This window comes from Plectrocnemia conspersa, unplaced genomic scaffold, assembly GCF_051122295.1.
Source record: "Plectrocnemia conspersa isolate PC_06_02 unplaced genomic scaffold, ASM5112229v1 ptg000014l, whole genome shotgun sequence".
NCBI classification, from domain to species: Eukaryota; Metazoa; Arthropoda; class Insecta; order Trichoptera; family Polycentropodidae; genus Plectrocnemia; species Plectrocnemia conspersa.
In genome coordinates this window covers 23,746,607-23,767,857 of record NW_028277178.1, presented here as the reverse complement: position 1 = coordinate 23,767,857, position 21,251 = coordinate 23,746,607, and the positions used below count along the sequence as shown (strand labels likewise).

General features: G+C 30.5%; 1 protein-coding gene across 6 annotated transcripts in view; it reads right to left on the bottom strand.

Annotated features, from left to right (window-relative positions):
- Window positions 1-21,251, bottom strand: part of ec (ubiquitin specific peptidase echinus) — a 91,867-nt gene that overhangs the window by 12,266 nt on the left and 58,350 nt on the right. Inside the window, exons 1-2 of one of the 6 annotated variants that reach the window (XM_088204396.1) lie at window positions 12,165-12,302; window positions 3,019-3,645 (exon numbers count right to left, since the gene is read on the bottom strand). The exons of 3 other annotated variants lie outside the window; for them this stretch is intronic. In XM_088204396.1, the coding sequence (XP_088060522.1) occupies window positions 3,019-3,573 (555 nt within the window). In that variant the 5' untranslated portion in view covers window positions 3,574-3,645; window positions 12,165-12,302. Of the gene's footprint in view, window positions 1-3,018; window positions 3,646-4,412; window positions 4,539-12,164; window positions 12,303-21,251 lie in introns of those variants that run through there. 2 more of the 6 variants (XM_088204394.1, XM_088204395.1) reach the window with 2 other exon arrangements.

Sequence of the window (21,251 nt, the reverse complement as noted above, 5' to 3'; positions counted from 1 at the left end):
ATTACAGCTTATAATCAATTAATATCACTATGTACAATCTAGCTTAATTTTATTTTAATTATTTATCGCGGTATTTATCCGTGAGATTTATATAATAATCACAAATTCTAATCTTGTAGACACGATAAAAGTTGAAAAACACTAGGGTCTATATGGAATTATAACCCAAATCTTTCAGATTTTAGCCACCAATTATATCATTGGTCTATAATTTATTCTATATTTATTTTATACAAAAATATATTTTTTAGGTAAATCATTTTCTTTCACTCTATTTCCGTTTCGGCTTAAGAAAATATGTTTTATAATTAAAATATTGCATTTTTACTCGATATAAAATTAATATTTTCCATTTATAAGTTCATGAAAATTTTTAATATTCATGTTGCTTTAAGACGCGAAATGGTGGAAGTTAAATCGATTGTTCTCAATTTAAAAGAAAATGTAAATCGGCAATAAAAAAAATCAAGATTTATATTAGTATTATACATTTTGTATAAAAGTCAAATTCTTCTTAAATATTTATTTTGTAGTGCTTATAAATAAAATATAAATTTATAATAGAAATTTATATTTCTAAACAGTTTTAGTAAATGAATATAATATATTGCTAAATTATACTATTTATGAGTCAAGTCAAAAACTATTCTTAAATATTTATTTTGTATTGCTAAAATTTTATTTTGTTTAAAAAGAGTCGGGAGTAATTTATTTGTTTAGTAGAACTCCTTTTATGTAATGATTATTTGAAACCGGGACGCCATAGCAGAGAGGGCAAAAAACAGTCAGTGGTAGTTTTTTTAATATTTTCATTTCATTAAGATTTATAATATTTCATTAAATAACATGAATTTTTCTGGTCAAATTCAAGCAGTTCCCTGATTAGAATCCACGTCAAAAGCAATAAAATCGTGCCGGCGCTGTCGCGGTGGAAACGCTCGCTTATCTAGCGTTCATTCAGGATTTTTTATAACAATATTACGATTTACAATAAGTGTGAATCGCTAAACCGAATTTTGACCAATAGGAGAGTGCAAAACACAATTATCCCTTCTCAGAAGTCAAAAATCCACGTCAAAAGCAATAAAATCATGCCGTCGCCCTCGCAGTGGGAACACGATTTTATTGCTTTTGACGTGAATTTTTGACTTCTGAGAAGTGATAATTGTTTTTGCGCTCTCCTATTGACCAAAATTCGATTTGAATATATTTTGACTAGCATTCTAATATCAGAAGTCCATAGTAATATAAGTAAGAGTAGCTATAATATTTTTAAAACATTATTTAATATCCAAGTTTAGACGAAATATGTAGCAATATGCTGATTCGGAGTCAGTATTTCTTTATTAGCTTATTTTCCCCAGTATTTTGAGCTAATTATTTCTAGAACTTTTATTAGATTAGGTTTGGGTTTGAACAGCAAATTTCGCAACTGTTAAAATGAGTTTCATAGACGTTTTAGAGCAGCATATAATTTCACTAGCACATATATGTTTGCTAATATAAATAAATATCTACTGGTGAAAATGTATTTTAACTAGTGAAAATATAACTTCACCGAAAAATACACATTCACTGTAACATTTACACATCGCATTTAAATAAATAATAATAATTATGTAAATGTATAAATTACTACATATGGAAAAGCTTAATTATATAATTTAACTAGCACCTGCAATATTGTATTTTCACTAGCAAAAATACATATCTATCGGTGAAAATGTATTTGAACTTCACAAGTGAAAATATACAATAGCTTCACCGAAAAATACACATTCACTGTAACATTTATACATCGCATATAAATAAATAATAATAAGTATGTAAATGTAGATATTACTACATATGGAAAAGTTTATATAATTTAACTAGCATCTAAACTATTATATTTTCACTAGTAAAAATACATATATATATCGGTGAAAATGTATTCTGATATGATTTCACTGAAATGAAAAATTATAAAACATAGATTTGGGACTGTTCCTTAGATTTTCTTTGAGGGATAACCTGAGAACCTTTGAGGGATAACCTGGTTTAGAATCAGAAACGTCATTTAGTGAAACTATTTCATTAAGATTCATGACATGCAATTTTTTGGCCAAATTCAAAAGGGGAGTTGCCAAATATTTTCCACTGCACCCTCCCTCAAATGATATCTCTGATTTGAGAAAAGTATGCGGCAAAAAAAATTGCCCAAAAGTACACATATTAAGTTTTACTAAATACAACATTAATATTATCACGCGTTCAATCTTGTCAGATACTTCACTACATATTTAGGTTTAACAGGAAGTGTGTAATTTAATTAATCATATAATACTATACTATTACAATATCAGTAGTATTTTTGCATTAAAAATTCTAACAGCAAAAAACCACGAAGCTTATATTAATGAATATTCATTAGTCGAAGCGCAGGGTTCACTTTTGTTCTGGGAAGATAGGCGCGAATATCAAACGTATACAAAGGAAACATTTCGTGAGAAAAAAGATATCTCAATCGTGCAAGAGTCATTTCCTGTTTCGGCGAAACCGCATGGTTCACGACCCCTGGAAGCGCAGGGACGGTTGTCGTAATAATTTCCTGTACGATTTTATCTCATTGTTATAAAATCAGAACAAGATTGATTAAATCGAACAAATATTTTTTTGCAAATGTATTACGCTAAGATCAATTTATTCAATCATTAATCTTGCAAACGCGTCAACAGGCGGCCCACCACAGCAATATATCAATACAGAGATTGTACTACGATAAAAAAATAATACAATTTGCCAATAACGGATTATTTTTAATTAAAAAATGACTGAATGTTCACGGGTTCACACATTGATGCTAAATAAATTATCGTGTGTACCGAAATTGTATAATATAATATTATAAAATATAACATTTCACAACGCGTGAGACTTGAAACGTTATTAGATATCTTCTTCGATATCGAATGATGTACATATATGCGACGATGCATAGATATTGAATATCATATATTAAAAGGTCAATCTACTTACTTCGAAGACTCTAATCAGTGAAGTAGTTTCAGCATTCTCTTCCGCTTTCAGCATCTTGTTTCCGATGGGTGGTTTTTGATCGTTTTTGGTCCTTGGAAGAGTATTGTTTCTGCATGAACCGTCAATTTTGAAGTCTTCGTTTGCGAAAGCTTCGTTTTTCATATCGAAGTCGGGGTTCGTTTTTTGTATTGCGACTCGCGTAGCCGTTTTTTGCTCCAGTCTTTGAACGGGCGTATTAGCCCTGCTCCTCTGAAGACTGGACGTAGATCCGATCTTCTGCAAGCTCGTGTTCGATCCCAGTTTTTGAAGACTGGCCGCAGAAGCGATTTTCTGCAGGCTCGAAGACGAGTTCGTTTTCTTGAGTCCATTTCCCGTATCCTGCTTCGGTAAAGTAGCGGTTCTGTTATCGAGCGACGCGTTTTTTCTAACATCCGCGACAACTTTTTTAGCGTCGCTCTTCGGAAGCGTAGAAGCGGAAGGAGCTTTCAGTGGAGCTTTCGAGACAGACTTCGCCGCCTCGGTCGGCTCCTTGCGCTTATACCGAAACTTAATCATTTTCACAAATTTTCACTATGCACACACGATCATAATATCAGTTCGTCGTATTTTCGTCACACCATGAGCGAACTGTGAAGATAATATTTAAAATTATAATATTTTATGTCGAAATTTGGCGCGCTTCGCAATTTTATCTGTTCAGGTAAAATACGAAATCGTGATCGAATCTACCTTCGGGCGATCTAGGCTAGAAACGCATTGTGAAACGACAATGTGAACCTTTTGCTTTTGGAAATCAACAGGTAAACGCTTTCGGGGATTAGCGAGGGCTCTACCTGTTTTTAAAACGAACAGACAGGTAAAAATGATACCTGTCGCTAGTATTGTGTTGTGAATTTTAGTCCATTTGAAGCGTCACGTTTTAAGCAAATAAAATAAATCAAAGAGACAATCGGACAGGATGTGGATGACCATGAAAATATGCAGTTTAACGTGATTTAAAATAAACAATAGAAAACGAGATTCGCAAACAAAGCGTCTAAATTACACATATCCCAATTTAGGGTTTACGGGCAAAAAAACACGATTTTCAGCAAAAACATAAATAGACGCCAAACAGCCCAATTTCATTATATCATTTTCTATATGAAATAAAAATTTACACTCGAATTCAAGCTTAATACAATCACTACATATACAATTGATAAAACACGTGCCTAACTACTCTTTTATTACGATTCTACACGTATGAAGATGCAACTGCGTCACTGGTTCCACCAAAATATGTGTATACGAACAGTGTCATTTCAGTGTCATGTAAAACTAAATCGCCCAAAGGGTTCTGCGCCCGAATTTATCGAAAATTTACACTTGTAACGTTCAATTAACACACTCACGTTAAATAACTTGTATACAATCACGTTATTTTCGATACTTTCGCGAATGGAGCGGTGCTACCGCGCCGCCGGTTAGGAGCGAACTGAACCGAAGCCGTCCGTTAAAACCGGCGATGACGACACGCCAAAGACCCCAGGTAACATCGCCAGGTAAACCGGTGGCTCTTCACTCCTCTTTTCCAGTTTCGATCTCGAACGATACGTATTCTACATATTAACGTGAATCACCTAACTAACGAATAAAAAAAATGAGTTCCGCTACACAACTACTATGGATGTGGGCTTATGTGATTTCACGACACGATTTACATAAGCGAGTGATTAATCGCAGTCCGATTTTGGATCTTTACATTAAAAAAATGTGTATCGGCATGCCCGATTCGGCTCTGCCGGCTAATTGAAACTAACGATAGGCGGAGAATGAAACCGAATGATAGACATATTTTTTTAATAATTATGCCGATCGAAAAGTAATTTTATATTATTTTTTTTATTGAATGATCAATTATTTAGCACGTGGCGCACTTAAAAGTATCCAGAAATACAATTCAGTATATAAATATACCTAATATTATAAAAAATAACGTATCTGATTAAAATATAGTATAGTATATTCATGAATTGAGGAAACAAATTCACCCAACATAAACGAATTTTAGAATTTTTATAGATTTTAATTTGGTATTTTTTATACATAAAATTTTTTTTTAAACTTTTTTATTTATTTTATGATAGGTTTATTGAGAAATATTATAATTTAACATTTTAGTAATTATTATATATATATATGTTTTTGAGGATACGATAACTGTCCTAGTTTTAATCATTTCGACATGAAACTTATTCTAATAACAGATCTGATCCGCCGTCTAATTCACTTCAAGAGACAAATTTCAACAACAAGTACTATAAACCGTCTTTTCGCGCACACACTCGAGTGCCCGTTTTGAGCACGGACAGCGGAAAGACAGTGGACAGACAAATCTGTGTCTTTTCACATCATACACGAACGGATTTGTCCGCCAGACATCCAGGACAAATCTGCGCGTGTATGGCCAGCTAATGTTGGTTATTCAAAACATAAATAAATAATGTAAATTCGTTAAAAAAATTAAGGAAATAAAAACGTTTTAAAATAGAGATTAAAATTAAAAATAAATATTTTTGGTCATCTCATGGAATATAACGAAATTTCCGGACATGAAACTTGTTATAGAAATAGCTGTTATAAATAACTTCGCTAAGCTCGTTAGTCAATATAATTCATTTTGTTTCAAAATAGTAAGAAAAAATTTAAATAACCATAATTTCGTTAAAAAACTTTTCGAGAGAAAAGTAAAGAAGTGAACAACGTTTAAAAATGTAAATTAAAATATAAAATAAATATATTTTTTTCATTTTTGCTAGTTTATTTGCATTTTTGAGAACACGATAACTGTCTTTATTTTATTGAAATTTATTTTAATAACGTAATTGTTAAAAAGTCTGATCCACCGCCTTTTTTCAAAATGGAGGATATTCAAAACATAAGGAAAAATCATAAATTCAATAAAAAATCTTAGAGAAAAAAGTAAGGAAAAAAGTTTTAAAATAAATATAAAAATTAAATTAAATTTAAAAAATATATATTTTTGTCATTTCCGTGGATTATAATGAAATTTGAAAACACGATATCTGCCGCAAATTAAAAAAAATAAAAAAATTATACTCGACCAAACTACTTAAAAACAAGAACAAACTACTTAAAAACAAGAACATTACATATTACAATTAAAAATTAAAATTAAAATTACGCGCAAAAATAGTACAAAACTGTAGGTACATTAAAAACGAATAAAAATAAATGACAGTAATCGAAAGTTATTGACTATTTGTCAGATACATATATGTATGATGTAAGTAATGATGTTTTTGAGTGGCAAATGCATTATGTATAACCGTTGCATAGTTCTCCAATGACATTGAAGTAACACACGTGCTTTCTAATGGAACACCGATCATAATATAACATTGTAATATGATATTATTCAATCATACACAAATGTTTTACGACTGAATCATTTAACTTAGTTATTGGTTGAATCATCAACGAAACGTTGGCTTTGTTTCTCTATGCATAAAATATTATATAAACCGTATAGTTGGAGTTTTTAAAATGTTCACATTTGACTAAATATATTAAATGTCAATATAAACACACTGTTCAAATACGCCCAAGTGGCCAACCCAAAATTGCAATGCAAATATTAATTTGCACATTTTTTCTAGTTAAATATTTACAAAATCGCGTCGGCGGAGCTTCCTAGAACCGCGTTTTAAAACCGAATTTTCCAATTCAAAGAACGAGGTCTTGTCATTAGAAAACTTGAGCAAAAAATATCACAGTGAGTCACAATGGTCATATCCGTTTGTTCGCTAGAGTGAATTTTATCTAATTACGGACGACAATGACCGCCGCCAGAAATTTTTCCATCTCGCGGAATTGAATCGAGGTCGTAAACTTTTGAAAGCGCATCCCAGAACACGAAGAAAATTTATTATTGAGTGAAATTCCAGAGCCTCGCTCTGAATCATCCCCAGAAGAATTCGTAATGGTGAATGAGGTTCGACAGGAATTTCCGATATGTACCGCGCGAGGAATGCGTTCAAAGCAAAATCATCGTATAGTATTTTTTTACATGTAGCGTTTTTAAGAACGGGTTCGATTCTCATGCTACACTATGATTAGTGGTGTTGGTAATTTTGAGCGATGTTAATTTTTTTGCGCTTCAAGGGCAACAATACTATCCGTGAGAAATTAACATTATGAACGCTAAAAAAAAATCACACATATCAACGTATTTAATTTTCCGCATAGAGCGTTTTTATAACAATCAAATATCAACACCGATAAACCGAGTAACGTATCGCTCCATGAGAGAACAACTAACTGCAATCAGTACAAAACAATTGCGTGCTTTTTATTATAATAATATACAATGAGCTTAGGTGTAAATTTAATAATAATGCGTCATTAAGAGTTCAGTTACATAAACATTCGTTTTAAAAGCTTTCATAATGGTGAATCATTTGACCGTTAAAAGCTTTTAAAATATTACGAAAATCCAAAATCGAACAAACTAATACAATGCATAGTGAGCAGTTGGCAGTGATCGTATAATAAGGGATTAAAGCAAAACATCTTCTGATATGAATGCATTTTTAAATAGAAGATCGTGACTGATGAAACGTCGTGACCGGTCTTCTTTGATTGATGCAACACGCTTTGTATGCAAATTGATGCGACGATCACACCTTAAATATTTTTTGTGCGTGTGATACGAAAAAAGTGCAAATCACAAACCGGTTCTAGTAGACATAGTAAAACCGTCTATCATTGACAAAGATTCGAAGAAAAAATGGCACATTCAAGAGTGCTCACGCCCACTGCCACAGCCTCCGTTTTTTTCCTGTTGTGATTTTTTAATTATAATCTTGTATAGAGCTATTAACATACAATCATGGGCTTATCCTGTGTTACGAAATAAATACTAAACGCGTTTATGATTAGAACGAACCAACTGGATTAGAACAATGCTCTTTTTTGCGGATTTATGAAGTGTAAAATTTTACTACATACTTACAAATTAAACAGAAGGCATTTGCATAAATTTAGATGCTAGATTTCTATCTCGTTTGTAGTGAAAAATAATGGCAAAATGGGGTTATTTACGTGTGCATCTGATTGTTAAAGTCGTCGAACTTTAACGCGATACGCTTCCATAAAGAATCTTCCAAGCCTTCCAACTCGTTTGAGTGTACGCGTATTATAATATTTAAATACAAAATAATGTGAACAATGACGAATGTAAAAATATAAAAATAAGCAATGTTCTCATAACTAACTTTACAAATTATTATGGGAGTCTCTGATATAAAATATTAATTTTCCACGTGCGCATGAGTGTAAAATCAATTATTTTTGTACGTATTTTTTACGTCAAAGTTAAAGGCCAAGGATTCGCCTTTATAGCTGCTAATTCCACGAAGCTCAAATGGCAAAGCACCGCGACGGCCATTTTTTTTAAATGGCGCCGATTAATCAGCGTGAATGATCACGATCGATTTATAGCATACGACATGTGTTAGCACACCCACGATACGCGAACACGCGCGACACGTGGGCGACGGATTTGTCTCATCAATCCGTCATCTGGACTTTCGATTTTATCTCAAAAAATTTTAGATTGATGCCGTAACTTAGCAAGTGTCGAAAACGAAAGCGCTTCAAATTATGATATGAAACCTACGCCGAAAAAATATGTATATGCAACAGCAATTATTACGAGACAACTGATTACTAGAACAGATAAACCACTTTTTAATATGAGTGATGTTTTTAGATATCAAAAACATACGGATACTTTACATAGCTTTGATATCTTTAATACACTTTGTTTAAAGTGTTACTTATTACTTTATTCAGAAACAAACTTATGCGTAGCGACCAACGTGTATCTACATAATTAGTTTGGGAGGATTATTATACATTTTTCGTAGCAAATGGTCCAAAAAATATATATTAATAATGTTATATATTTATATATTACAACTCTTTGTTTATGTGGGAGCAATGAACTTACATAAGAGTTTTGATCCAGAGGTCCTTTTTATGGACTAACACGACGAAGCACCCCTTTCTTACACCTAATTAACATACTTATATAAATAGGGGAATGTCCTTCGTTCGTCAGCATTCATATTGATAAACACTACAACTCTTTGTTTATGTGGGATCTATGAACTTACATAAGAGTTTTGATCCAGAGGGGCTTTTTATGGACTAAGACGACGAACCACCCCTCTCTTACATCTAATTAACACACTTATATAAATAGGGGAAAGTCCCTTGTTCGTCAGCATTCTAACTAATAACTTCAAACCTCACGGTCAGTCATCGTCTGATGACCGACCCCCCCTAAATACCGATTTTCATCGAGCTCACGCAAAAATATAACAATAATATCGATATTCACCGAGTCGTAGCAAGTTTATAAAGATAACTATTTATTTTATGGTGTGTCCATATAGTTATTAAAAAAAATACGAAAACTGAAATTACCGAGAATTGTACCACAAAAACTCTGAACATTTGAGTCTTAAAAAGTCTTTTTCTCGAACCATACATCATAAAATTATTAACATTAGTGTGCTTTATTGATATCTGTCAATTAATAATATCCTAATACTTTTATTTTATGTAAATAATATCAATACACAGTAAAAAATATGTTTATATCTAAAGGTGATCCAACTTCAGTTACCGAACTTTTTTTAAAATCAAATGTTTGATTAATAAAAAAAATCTGAAGATATCTTTAAATTTGTGTTTTTTTTAAGCTTAGATTATATTGTAAATACTTTAAAAAAATACAAATTTAAAGTTATCTTCGGATTTTTTTACCTATTAACTGAATATTTAATTTTAATAAAAGTTCGGAAACTTAAGTTGGATCAGCCTTTACATACAATAATAACTACACACAGAAGGCAATGTTTTTTTTCAGACTCGTGAGCTGAATATGTAATAAATTAAATCAAACTATAGCTAACTAAAGAAAACGACAACTTTTTACTGCTATTTTATATGAATAAAATAACGAGATACTTATGCATTGTGAAAATTTTGTATATTTTACATACATGTTACGCAACGTTGTTTTTATAATAAATAGCTATGATCTTTCTTATATTATTAAAAAAAAACTTCGCGGTTTAATATTAACTTTAATAATAAAATAATGCAATAAAACTAATTAATACTAATACATTTAAGAAATATTGATATTGCTTCTTTTGAGAAAAGAAGATACTTTTTACCATAAAAGCTTTCTGAATATTTCTGTATTTTGTTTTTCAGTTAATGAATATAAAAAATATGCAAGCGTCGGCAGCATTTTTATCGCTTCCTCATCTGCAATTGTAAAAGTCTTTTCACAGACAGATCTGCCTTGTTCAAAAATTCATTTCGTGGTTCATTGTTAAAGTGAAGTCTAATGAATGCAAATCTTTTATGCGCATTATTATTCATTCGAAACAAATATTGCGCATTATTTTTTATTTATTTAATTTATGGTAATTTACTTCGTAGCCCATATATCTAGAACATAGATTATTTTTTGATCATATGAAATTGTCATGATGATCAGACTCAAATAAATAAATAGCAATGTTTTAACGATTTCAATATGTACATACATAAATATTTATAATATTTAATAGTAGCAATACATGATTTTTATTAATAATTTATATTTATAAACAGTACAATAACAAGACAGGTGCAACAGCTGAACAGACTTAAAAATGGGCAGATGAGGAAAACCCTGAAATGAGACTGACAAAAAATTGTCAAATTTATATTTGTAAATATTTTTCAATTATTTAAAAAAATTATTATAGATATTAAACGTGGAAGAAAAGTTACAAAATATGGCATAAATTTAGTGTTTTTGACTATATTTTTTAAATTATTATTATTGAGCAACTAAGATCTGTCTGTAACGATTTTTACTTTCTCTATGTCTAGACTTTAGAATCTATGACCGTTACTAATTTACAAAAATCGGTTGTATGGCAAAAATTTAATATTTATAATTTTAAATTCAAAGCTTTGAAGTCTAGACACTTGATATTTTACATGCATCGATTTAACACATCGTTAGTATAATAGTTTAGGGAATATATCCAGTGGGAGGCCATTAAGATAAGAACACCTATAAACACCAACACCCGTAATTAAGGTATATTTTTTTATAAATCGCCAAAGATGAATATTATCAACGCAACACACATAAAGATAAAGATTTGTCCAATTAAAGCGTAAATATTCGCCTTCTGTACCTCGGATAGGAAACGTCCGACAATAAAGATAAGTTTAACTTCTAAATGCATCGTCGATGGTAAGATATCCACCTTGCATAACAATCGTAAAGCGAGATGCGTCGGCTGCCAAAGAAGAGACGTGAACTTTTAACCGTTGTTATTCGAGTCATGGTCAGGGCGTCCAAGAACTCGTTAGCATAAAGGACAATCGACCCTTTCAGACATACTCCGAAAGCTCGACGATTCGCTTTGCATACGAAACGGCGAAGCGAAAAAATCTGAGCACCACAAACCTATAATTTTATTTAGCATGTTTGAGAAGCGTTCAAGACTCGGTTAATTGCCATTCACGGCGCAGAATAGGCGCTATTCGAGCGGACTGTGTAATTTGAATACGATTTTATCTCCTTTGGCATTCACTGCGACTATTGTGTCGGATAAAAAATAGCGGCAAATCGACGATAGGTATAGATTGACAATAGCGACATGAAAAAAACGTACGCATAAGACCAAATAAAAATATAAAAATGCTTTGGCTATCGAATCTCGTACGAGGTTAAAAATGTTACAACCGGTTAGGTGCGCCGACGACCCAAATAAACGGGGTTAACGATTTATCTGGCGCGAATTTCCATATCGCATGTATAATGTAGTGTTCATTAAAATAATAACTTTCACAGACGCGAAAAGCTGGGGAAAACCGAACGATAAGCTTAATCGAGTTAACTCGCGCGTGCGGGTTAATTCGGTGAATGCGGAGTCGTAAGGCTTCTCTTAAACTTCCAATGACATATTTATCAAAAATAATATACATATTTATTAAACGTTCACTCAATAATTTAAATATAATTAATCACGTCACTAAAAACACACACAACAATGAATTACATAAACACGATATTGAATACAAATTACACTGTGTCAACACGATTTTTATAAATGTCTATTTTTTGTGTCGAACTTGAGAAAAGTTCAATATTTGCACAAAAGGCGACGTGAGAGGCGTTTGGCTACGCGATGGCGACTACTGAACGAACCGCGACATCTTGGCGAATCGTGTGGGCGCTTTGCGTTCAGGGGTCGTAAACCGTTTCATGTTAAATAGTCACTCGATGGAATGAAATGAGATATAAAATACATTTGGTTGCAATATGAGCTTTAAAATCCCTGCTGTATAAAAAGCATATGATGCAATACATAATTTTCAATAATTTACACAGCAAATCACTATTGATTGAATTGAAAATAAAACGTGACGCGGTTGCGCGAAATAACATTCCAAAGGCAATTTTCATCGAACGCTCCAAGGTTAACCAAATCGGATTGTTACGATATCATTATTATTTAGTGATTAAAATCAATTCTATATTAGGCATTTTTTGCATATTCAATAATTCACGAGTTGAGCAACCAGTTTCTTTGAATTAGACATATGCAAATTTGCACCTGAGGTAGGAAAAACACATATATACAGTTTCATAAATATTAATCAAACTAAAAATATAAGTAAACATGTTACGTATCTTTAATATTAATAAATAAAGTTTAAATTAAAAGTGGAGTGCCATTTCGATGTGATTAAATTTGAGTCATTACTGACATTTAGTAATAGGTTAAGCCAAGTATGAAATATATGTATCTTTTCTTAGTAATAAAATCATATAAAATATTGATGTAATAAAAATTCACAGATACTGCAATTTTTTTGGGATAAGATTTCACTTTGAGTTTTGTAAGAAAAACAGTATCGAGCAACATGTACAATATTCAGGGACGGCATTTGAGTAAGTAAAAGCAAGTGGAGGCATTTTCCCCCCATTAAATTTGCCCATAAAAATGCATGTCATTTAATGAAATACGATGAATCTTAAATAAATCGAAATATTAAAAAAACGACCACTAACTAGCAGACTTTTGCCCCCTTTTGAAAAAAGTTGAACTTTTTTAGTTTCTTCACGTAATTCCGCATGAGTAAGAAATAACTGCGGTTACAATTTGATACACTAAAATTATAAATTGAATACGTATATATTTAGTAAAATATAATATACACTTAAAATATTTATTATTGAATTTTAAAAGAAAAAATAGAAAAAATAAGAAGCATAAACAAAAATAACGACTATATAGTGATATGATATGTATTATTTATTAACTTAATTTTATTTGATTAAAGTTGCATGAATTCATTAAAAAAATATTATTTAATTTCTTTGATTTTGATTAAGCATTAAAGGCTTTAAATGCAATATATTTTTTCAATGCTAAACTTCAGAAAAAATGATTAAGGGATGTAAAACAACGGGAGATCTAATTTCATAATTAAGTAGCTGTATTCTAAATTTAAACTTAGTATTTATAATCGATTTTCCCTCTAGATTTTTTTGGTTACCATTATTATAAATATATGCTGCTGCATCCGATGTGTAAATATTACAGTGAATATGTATTTTTGGTAAAGTTATATTTTCACTATTAATGTCTAAAGACATTTTCACCAATATATATATTTCTACCCGCGAAAATATAATTTAAAATGTCTGAAACTCAATTTGACAGTTGCGAAACGTATATTTTCTGTTCAAACCCAAACCTAACCTAATGAAAGTTCAAAAACTAAAGTTTTAGAACTTTTATTAGGTCAAGTCCAAAATACAAATTAAGCCAACTCATATCTCAGATACAATAAGTACAGATGAATATCGCATCTCACATATTGCTCCATGGTTCGCATGCACTTCATATTAAAAAAATATGATAGCTATTTTTACCGATATTACTATGAACTTCTAATATAAGAAGGCTGATCAAAATATATTCAAACCGAATTTTGGTCAATAGAAGAGCGCAAAAACAATTATCATTTCTCAAAAGTCAAAAATTCACGTCAAAAGAAATAAAATCGCGTCGGCGCTCGTTACTGAGCGTTTTCACCACGACGGCGCCGACACGATTTTAATGCTAATTGTTTTTTTGCGCTCACCTATTGGTCATAATTTGGTTTAGATATGCTTCATTCAATTCTCATTTATTGTTATAAAAAGTATTAATATTAACGCTAGACACCTGAGCGTTTCCCCTACGATGGCACGATTTTATTGCTTTTGTCGTGGACAAATCAGGGACCGTTTTGAATTTGCTCAAAAAAATGCGTGTTATACTACGAATCTTAATGAAATGGAATCAAAATCACATATGGACCAAAAATTGCCCTGGTTAAAATAATATAAATATGGTTTTTAGTTGTATGTTTATAAGCTTTAAAAAAGTTTAAACATTTTCAATATCAGTTTACGATTATATATTTTTAATAAAAACATGTAAACTGTAATATCAGATAGACCACATTTTTTAGATTAGTTAACAAGTAAGCTTTTGTAAAATATACTGTGAAAATCATATTAATATCGGTGAATTCGAGTCGTATTCATATATGTACATTTACCGGTATATTTGTACACAATGTACCGTAATAATAGCACACATAAAAATTAAAATAATTATTTTCAATATTTAGTAAACGAACAAAGAAATTCAATTTATAAGATGCATTTTCAAGCGTCCAAAGAAACGAGCGGAAATTCGTAATAAACATGTGTGTAATTGGTTAAGAAATTCTCCCACGTTTTCCATTGTGTTTTTTTTATATAGTATATAAGACGTATTTTTGGACAATTTTTTTTCCCGGGATAGATTGACTACCGAATCGTATAAAAGGTACAAAGCAGGTATATTTGGGATTTTATCGTTCAAAGGGCAAAATAAAATATAGAAATCGCATTGTAGGCGTTGTATACAAATGGCTGAATATTATCTATTATCAGTGCATTTTATCGAAAACGTAGTTATATCGGTACCCAAAGTCATTTTGTGGTTTCTGCGCGCAATTGTGAAACATGCTCTTTACCTGGACAGGTGGCGCCTACACAAAAGACCGGATGACCAAATGGCTCCCTCCTTACGTCACCAGAAAGATGAAAGACCATTTACTCAAAACATTAACTCACAAGCACTAATATTTCGCTTTAATATATCTTACGCGTGAGCGTCGTTTCTTGCTGAGATACCACTTTACATTATTATTAGCGTTTATTAGTAGTTTTAGGCAAATTATACAAGTGTGAAGTGCAGCAAGAAACTGAATTATGCATTTATATTTTTACTACTCAGGACTTCAATTAACAATTTCTAAATATTTGTTATTTTACACTATTTGAATATCGAATGGCAAATAATATAATATTCGAATATATTCTTATTTATATGTTAGAAATAAGAAGTATCAAAACTACTTATTTTGATTTCAAAAATAATAAAACATGATTTTGAAATTTGATTTTAATTACTCTTACTACCGAAAAGACTCATTTTGTTGCTGTTGATGTGGGCTGTTTATTATCAACAGTGTTGTACAGTATGTCTAATCTTTCTGTTCTAAAAACAAACATTTGTTTTACATGTACTCCTAAAAAAATTTGCATACGGATATATGCATCTCTATAATCTGAATTTTAGAAAGAATTAAAATTTGTAATTTTAGATCATGTATGTATTTTTTCATTATATAAAGTACAAAATATGTTGATTTTTTAATCAAAATACAATTGAGTATTTTTTTTATTTTATTTTTAACTATTCATATTGATAGAAAAAATAGAAAATTCATTACCAGCTATTAGGAAAATCAACAGCTGTATAATATTAACTCGTATATATGAGTAATTTCTGGAATTTCATCAATTACAATGTCTTTTTTAGGTGAGGTTTAGGCTATCTTGGCCATGATTTTTATAAATAAGATAAAAATAAAAATAAATATCAAAACTAAAAAGTCATAACACGCTGTAGATAAATTTAGACATTAAAACATGAGAATATTCTGATAGTAAAAGTGGTTTAAGTACAGTGGCGTAGCTAGGGTATTTGCCGCCCAGGGCGATCCTTAAAATTGCCGCCCCCCCCTATACATTTTTTGCGGGGTCATAAAATCAGCATTTGTTAAGATAATAAATTGGTTATTATTAAGCTCTTGTTATTCCTAGCTTTTTATATGTTTTAATGCATTCAGGGTTAAGAACCACACTAGACGATCCCATCGCGAATATGCCGCCCCCAAGCAAGTGCCGCCCGAGGCGGCCCGTCCCCTCCGCCCCCCCATAGCTACGCCACTGTTTAAGTATTGCAGTATCTTTGGTTGATTATTTTATTATTCAACCGAAAAATGGACATTTAATAGATTTTTATATAAACATGTAATATGAAAAATATCGATATTTTTTATATTTAAATAAATAAAACTTGTATAGCAATCGCTGAATAGCGTTTATGGCTTTTTTTAGTAGAGATGAAAAGATAAATAAAATAAAGGATAAAGCTTAGAGCAACGCATTACATAGGAATTGCATCTGTTTTTCTATTGTGTATTAAAATTTAACGTTTTTAATTTAACTGTATACAATTTTTTTTGTTATTATAAGGAAAATGTGAAGGAAATTGTATTGCCACTATCTCATAAATTAAAATGATTTATATAATATTACAACTACAGCGACGTTATGCGGGCAAATTAATAATAAATATATTTTAATCTGTTTTTAATAGTTGTAGAATATAAAAAACATAAGTAATAAAAATTTCATAATTGAAGGACGATAATATTCATTGAGTAATTTAATTATAAGCCAGAAAATTCAGGAAAATCTTAAATATTCAAGTCCATTAAGACAGTTGTCTTTGACATAAATAAAATATTGAAATGTGAAGTACAAGTTTAAAAATGGCAGGTAAGGAACATTTTAAATAAAAAAATTGAAAGAGCAAGGACATATCTTAACGACAAATATTGTGAATTGTAGAAGCCACAAAAAAATATATTTATTGCGAAGAGCCTTACAGAGGCAACAAAGAAACGATAAAAAAGTTGTTTTACTATTTCTTTAACAATAGTTTTAGTATACATGTAACTAAAACATCTTAAAATATGTTTCAATAAGATATATCAATTTATAAATAAGAGAATAAAATAGGGGTTGTAGTACATAACGCATGTTACTATAATTTATTCAAACTTAAATTATTATTAGGTGTTTTTGGACAAATGATATACATGATAGATATTTCTCAAAGGAACTCTACAAGAATTGCTATATTTGCCGACGATACTACAATAATGGCGTCTGATGCTGACCCAAAAATATCGTCAAAAAGACTACAAGATCAACTCTTAAAAGTCCAAGCTTGGCTTTTTAAATGGCGTTTGAGATTATATTATAAAAATGAATCAATCCATGTTACATTTACGTAGAACATAAAACTTGTCCTTCAGTGACCCTTAATGAAAATTAGATGCTACAAAGGAATTTCGCCAAATATCTTGGAATTCATCTCGACAGAAAAGTGATCTTAAAAACTCATATTTAGCTGTACTGGCTCACAAAACCAAATTCAGGCTTATTTTTGGAAAACAAAATTATAATATATAACTCAATCATAATCATCAGGTTAATGATCTGTGCTTACAATTATATATTACGTGACTGCAAGTGTCTCAATATATAAAAAATGTAAGTTAACAATATTTGAACAGATTAAAAATACACCCTAACTTGAGTGACTTAAATATGCTAAAACTAACAACATTATTTAAATAACCTAATCGATATCATGACCCCTAACAAACCAATTTACCTCTTATAAGATAATACAATAAGATAGTGATTAGACTATAATTTAACGTAAGAAACATACTTCCTACAAGTTGTTTTTATTTTTCCTTCCTCAGGAAAGGAGAAAGAACGAAATATATATAATAAAAAATTGCTTATTGTTCAAATATACTGACTGCATTTAAATAATAATAAAAAATATATTTACTTTTTTATTAAACAGTATATTTCCATATCCACAATATATTTTGTGAACACGATCTCGTCATATTATGATTAAACTTTTCTAAATAATGATCTTATTTATTAGTCAGTGCGGTCACTTATTTTTTTTTAAATTGATCTTTAATGTTGATTCTAAATAAAAATGTAAAAAAAATATATTCAGAAGAGAGAAAAATATTTCTTGTGACCAGCTCAAGATTTTTTATTGTTATATCGTATGGTTCAACTTCGATATTTAATAATCATTATAATATTAATTATCATTATTAAATTCGGCTTTTAATTAAACGCAATGATCAAATTAAATTTTCAATCAAAGCCTAATAAGGTATGCTTAATATTTTATATTAAAATACAATAAGAACAATATAAAAATCAATTAACGAAAATATGTAAAATATTCACTCGATCGGGAATTGATGTTAATTTCGTTCATTGTTGATTTGCTGTGATGCGTGCATATATTGTATTCGCTCGAATTTTAACAAAGGAGATTCTGGCGATTACTTTGTTGTGTTAAATAGTAATAACAAGTTTAAAATAAGCTTGTGAAATTGAACCATCAAACTAAGAATATCGGTCAAGAGCGCTTAAGACGAAATTTAGCATAAATTATGCTAACTACGACTATCCATTGAAATCTGTGTAAACGATGGAATATACAGCTTTGTTCTCGGAATGATGGCGACTTTAATGCGGCGATAAGTTCCAATCATTATGGAGCTATTCGACACGTATGATTTCCCATACGGTGACGACATTTATGCAACGGACGTTGCACAATGAGATATTATCATAAGAGAAAATGCGCACGATCCGAGAATTTTGCATCGACAATTATTTATAAATTATCATCAAGTTCGCTAAGATACGAAGAAGCAAAATATGCATTATATTCATCTGAGATGCTGAGCATTATTAAAATATCTAGTATAAGCCAGATAACCATATATCTATGTATTATAATATATTAATAATGAATTAATATCATAACACATAAACTATGAAGTGGAAACATACCAGGGGTAAAACCATGCAAAGTTTTATCAATACCTTCTGTATCTAATCCTAACAGAATACCTCTATTATATTAACAAAATATTCAGGAAGCATATTTAGATTACAATGAGATTCGTTCTTTCATAAAATAGTTTCCGCTGTATATAATGATTTTTCGCAAACGATATTTATATTATCTTCTGATGGACTATTGTCCTGGTGGCCTCGTAACGATTCGCTTTTTTATAATAATAAATCGATACGTTTAACGCGTTTTTCCTCGTAAGACTTATCAAAAGCTCGTCAAGCTTGACTTTTGATTTTAATGGCGACGCGTCATCTTCGCCGAGGTAGATATTATAGCAGAGAGTCATCATCTAAGTCCAGCCTCTTTGCTCCGATCACGATTCACGATTTTTCTAAAAACCTTTTATAATAATAGCCACTTCTCGCTCCAAGATATAAACGTTAATGTTATTCCACCGCAAAGAGACATTTACTAAACGGATATCGTCGAATACCTTCCTGCTTATATAGGTGTATTAAAACGTTAAAATACTTTCTAACCGATGACATAATTTGTCCTTATTTGTAATACTGTACAAATATAGTGCATTATTTAACAATTTAAAAACTAGCTTATTATAAAACAATTTTCTATTATTCCATAGCTACATATATTATGCAATTATAAATTATGCACGTACTATTTACAATGAATCGCCAATTATTGATTCGTCATTGTTTGTCAATAGGATAACGACCCATCGGTTCGAGCACGAAATGCATTTCTGTAACCCTCATTTTACGAGTTGTATTTCATACACGTACATTGTATGTTTTATATGTTATATAGATCAATTTAAAATCACCTTCATATATGAAAGGATCTGTGTACACGTACTGCAAGATCGATACACTTTCGCAACGGTTCTTTGTTCGTTCAGTAACACAAAGAACGATTTATACACTCAGACAGACGCAAAAGCACTAGATATTCTCGTGCCTTGCACTATAATAGTAAAAGTGACCATAGGGACCGGTTTCGCAAAAATAATGACTCGAAACGTGCTCAAGTTCAGAAGCAATAATTTTCACAGCACAGTTAGACGAATGACTAATTTTACTCGAGACGATCGTCGAAATGGTCTGTTTCACATTGCACCGAATATTTACGGATGAAGTGGTACAGCGGTCAGATGGTAATCTCAAATGAGCGGACTCCATCTTCTGAGCAAATTCGCTTTTCAGTTTGCGTTGGACTAATTGGTCGCGTTACGTAACCGGCGGCGGTTAACGTTTTTTCATCTTCTTCATTCTTCGCCTTGTTGTATTTTAGATTAGACCGGCTTTGAAAATTGACTGTCATTTGCGAGATGGTTAGTCATTATAAATACTATATATTCTATATGTAAAATGATCAACAAAGACTATACTCTATTTAAAAAATAATATATCATATATCAGTCTTCTACGATGCTGCAAATTAGAGTTTGTCAGTTTTTACTTAATTTAAATAATATTTTTTACAATAATTGAAAACAATATTGAGACACTGCCATTTATAATATATTCAAAGATTATTAAATTTTGAAGAAGATTGTAATTATATTATTTAAAAAAATGCTATATTGGAAGAAACGTGAGTCTAGATAATATATATATGTATATAGATATATTTATTACTTATATTTAATAGCATAAATAAAGATCTTACAAGAGTAGAGATTGAAGACTCCAATCCAGATATTCGAATACCTAAGATATTCATATTTTTTTTTACCAATTCGTAATTCAAGTATTTGTTAAGCTATTTGTAAAGTATTCTATCATATTTGTAATAATAATTTGGATTTTTTTGATTTCCAGTTAAATATTGCATCAACTATAAATCACAGTTTAATAAAGTATCTATTGCTCATTGATCGTTTTTTTGTTTGTTAAGCGAAATTTATCTTCTTATCATTAAGTTATTTACGACTTATATTATTTATTCGAATTATTTGCTCGATATTTTGATTTTTTTATATATAACAAACGCTTATACTATCTCGAATAAATTTGAGAAAAAATTTAAAATAAAACA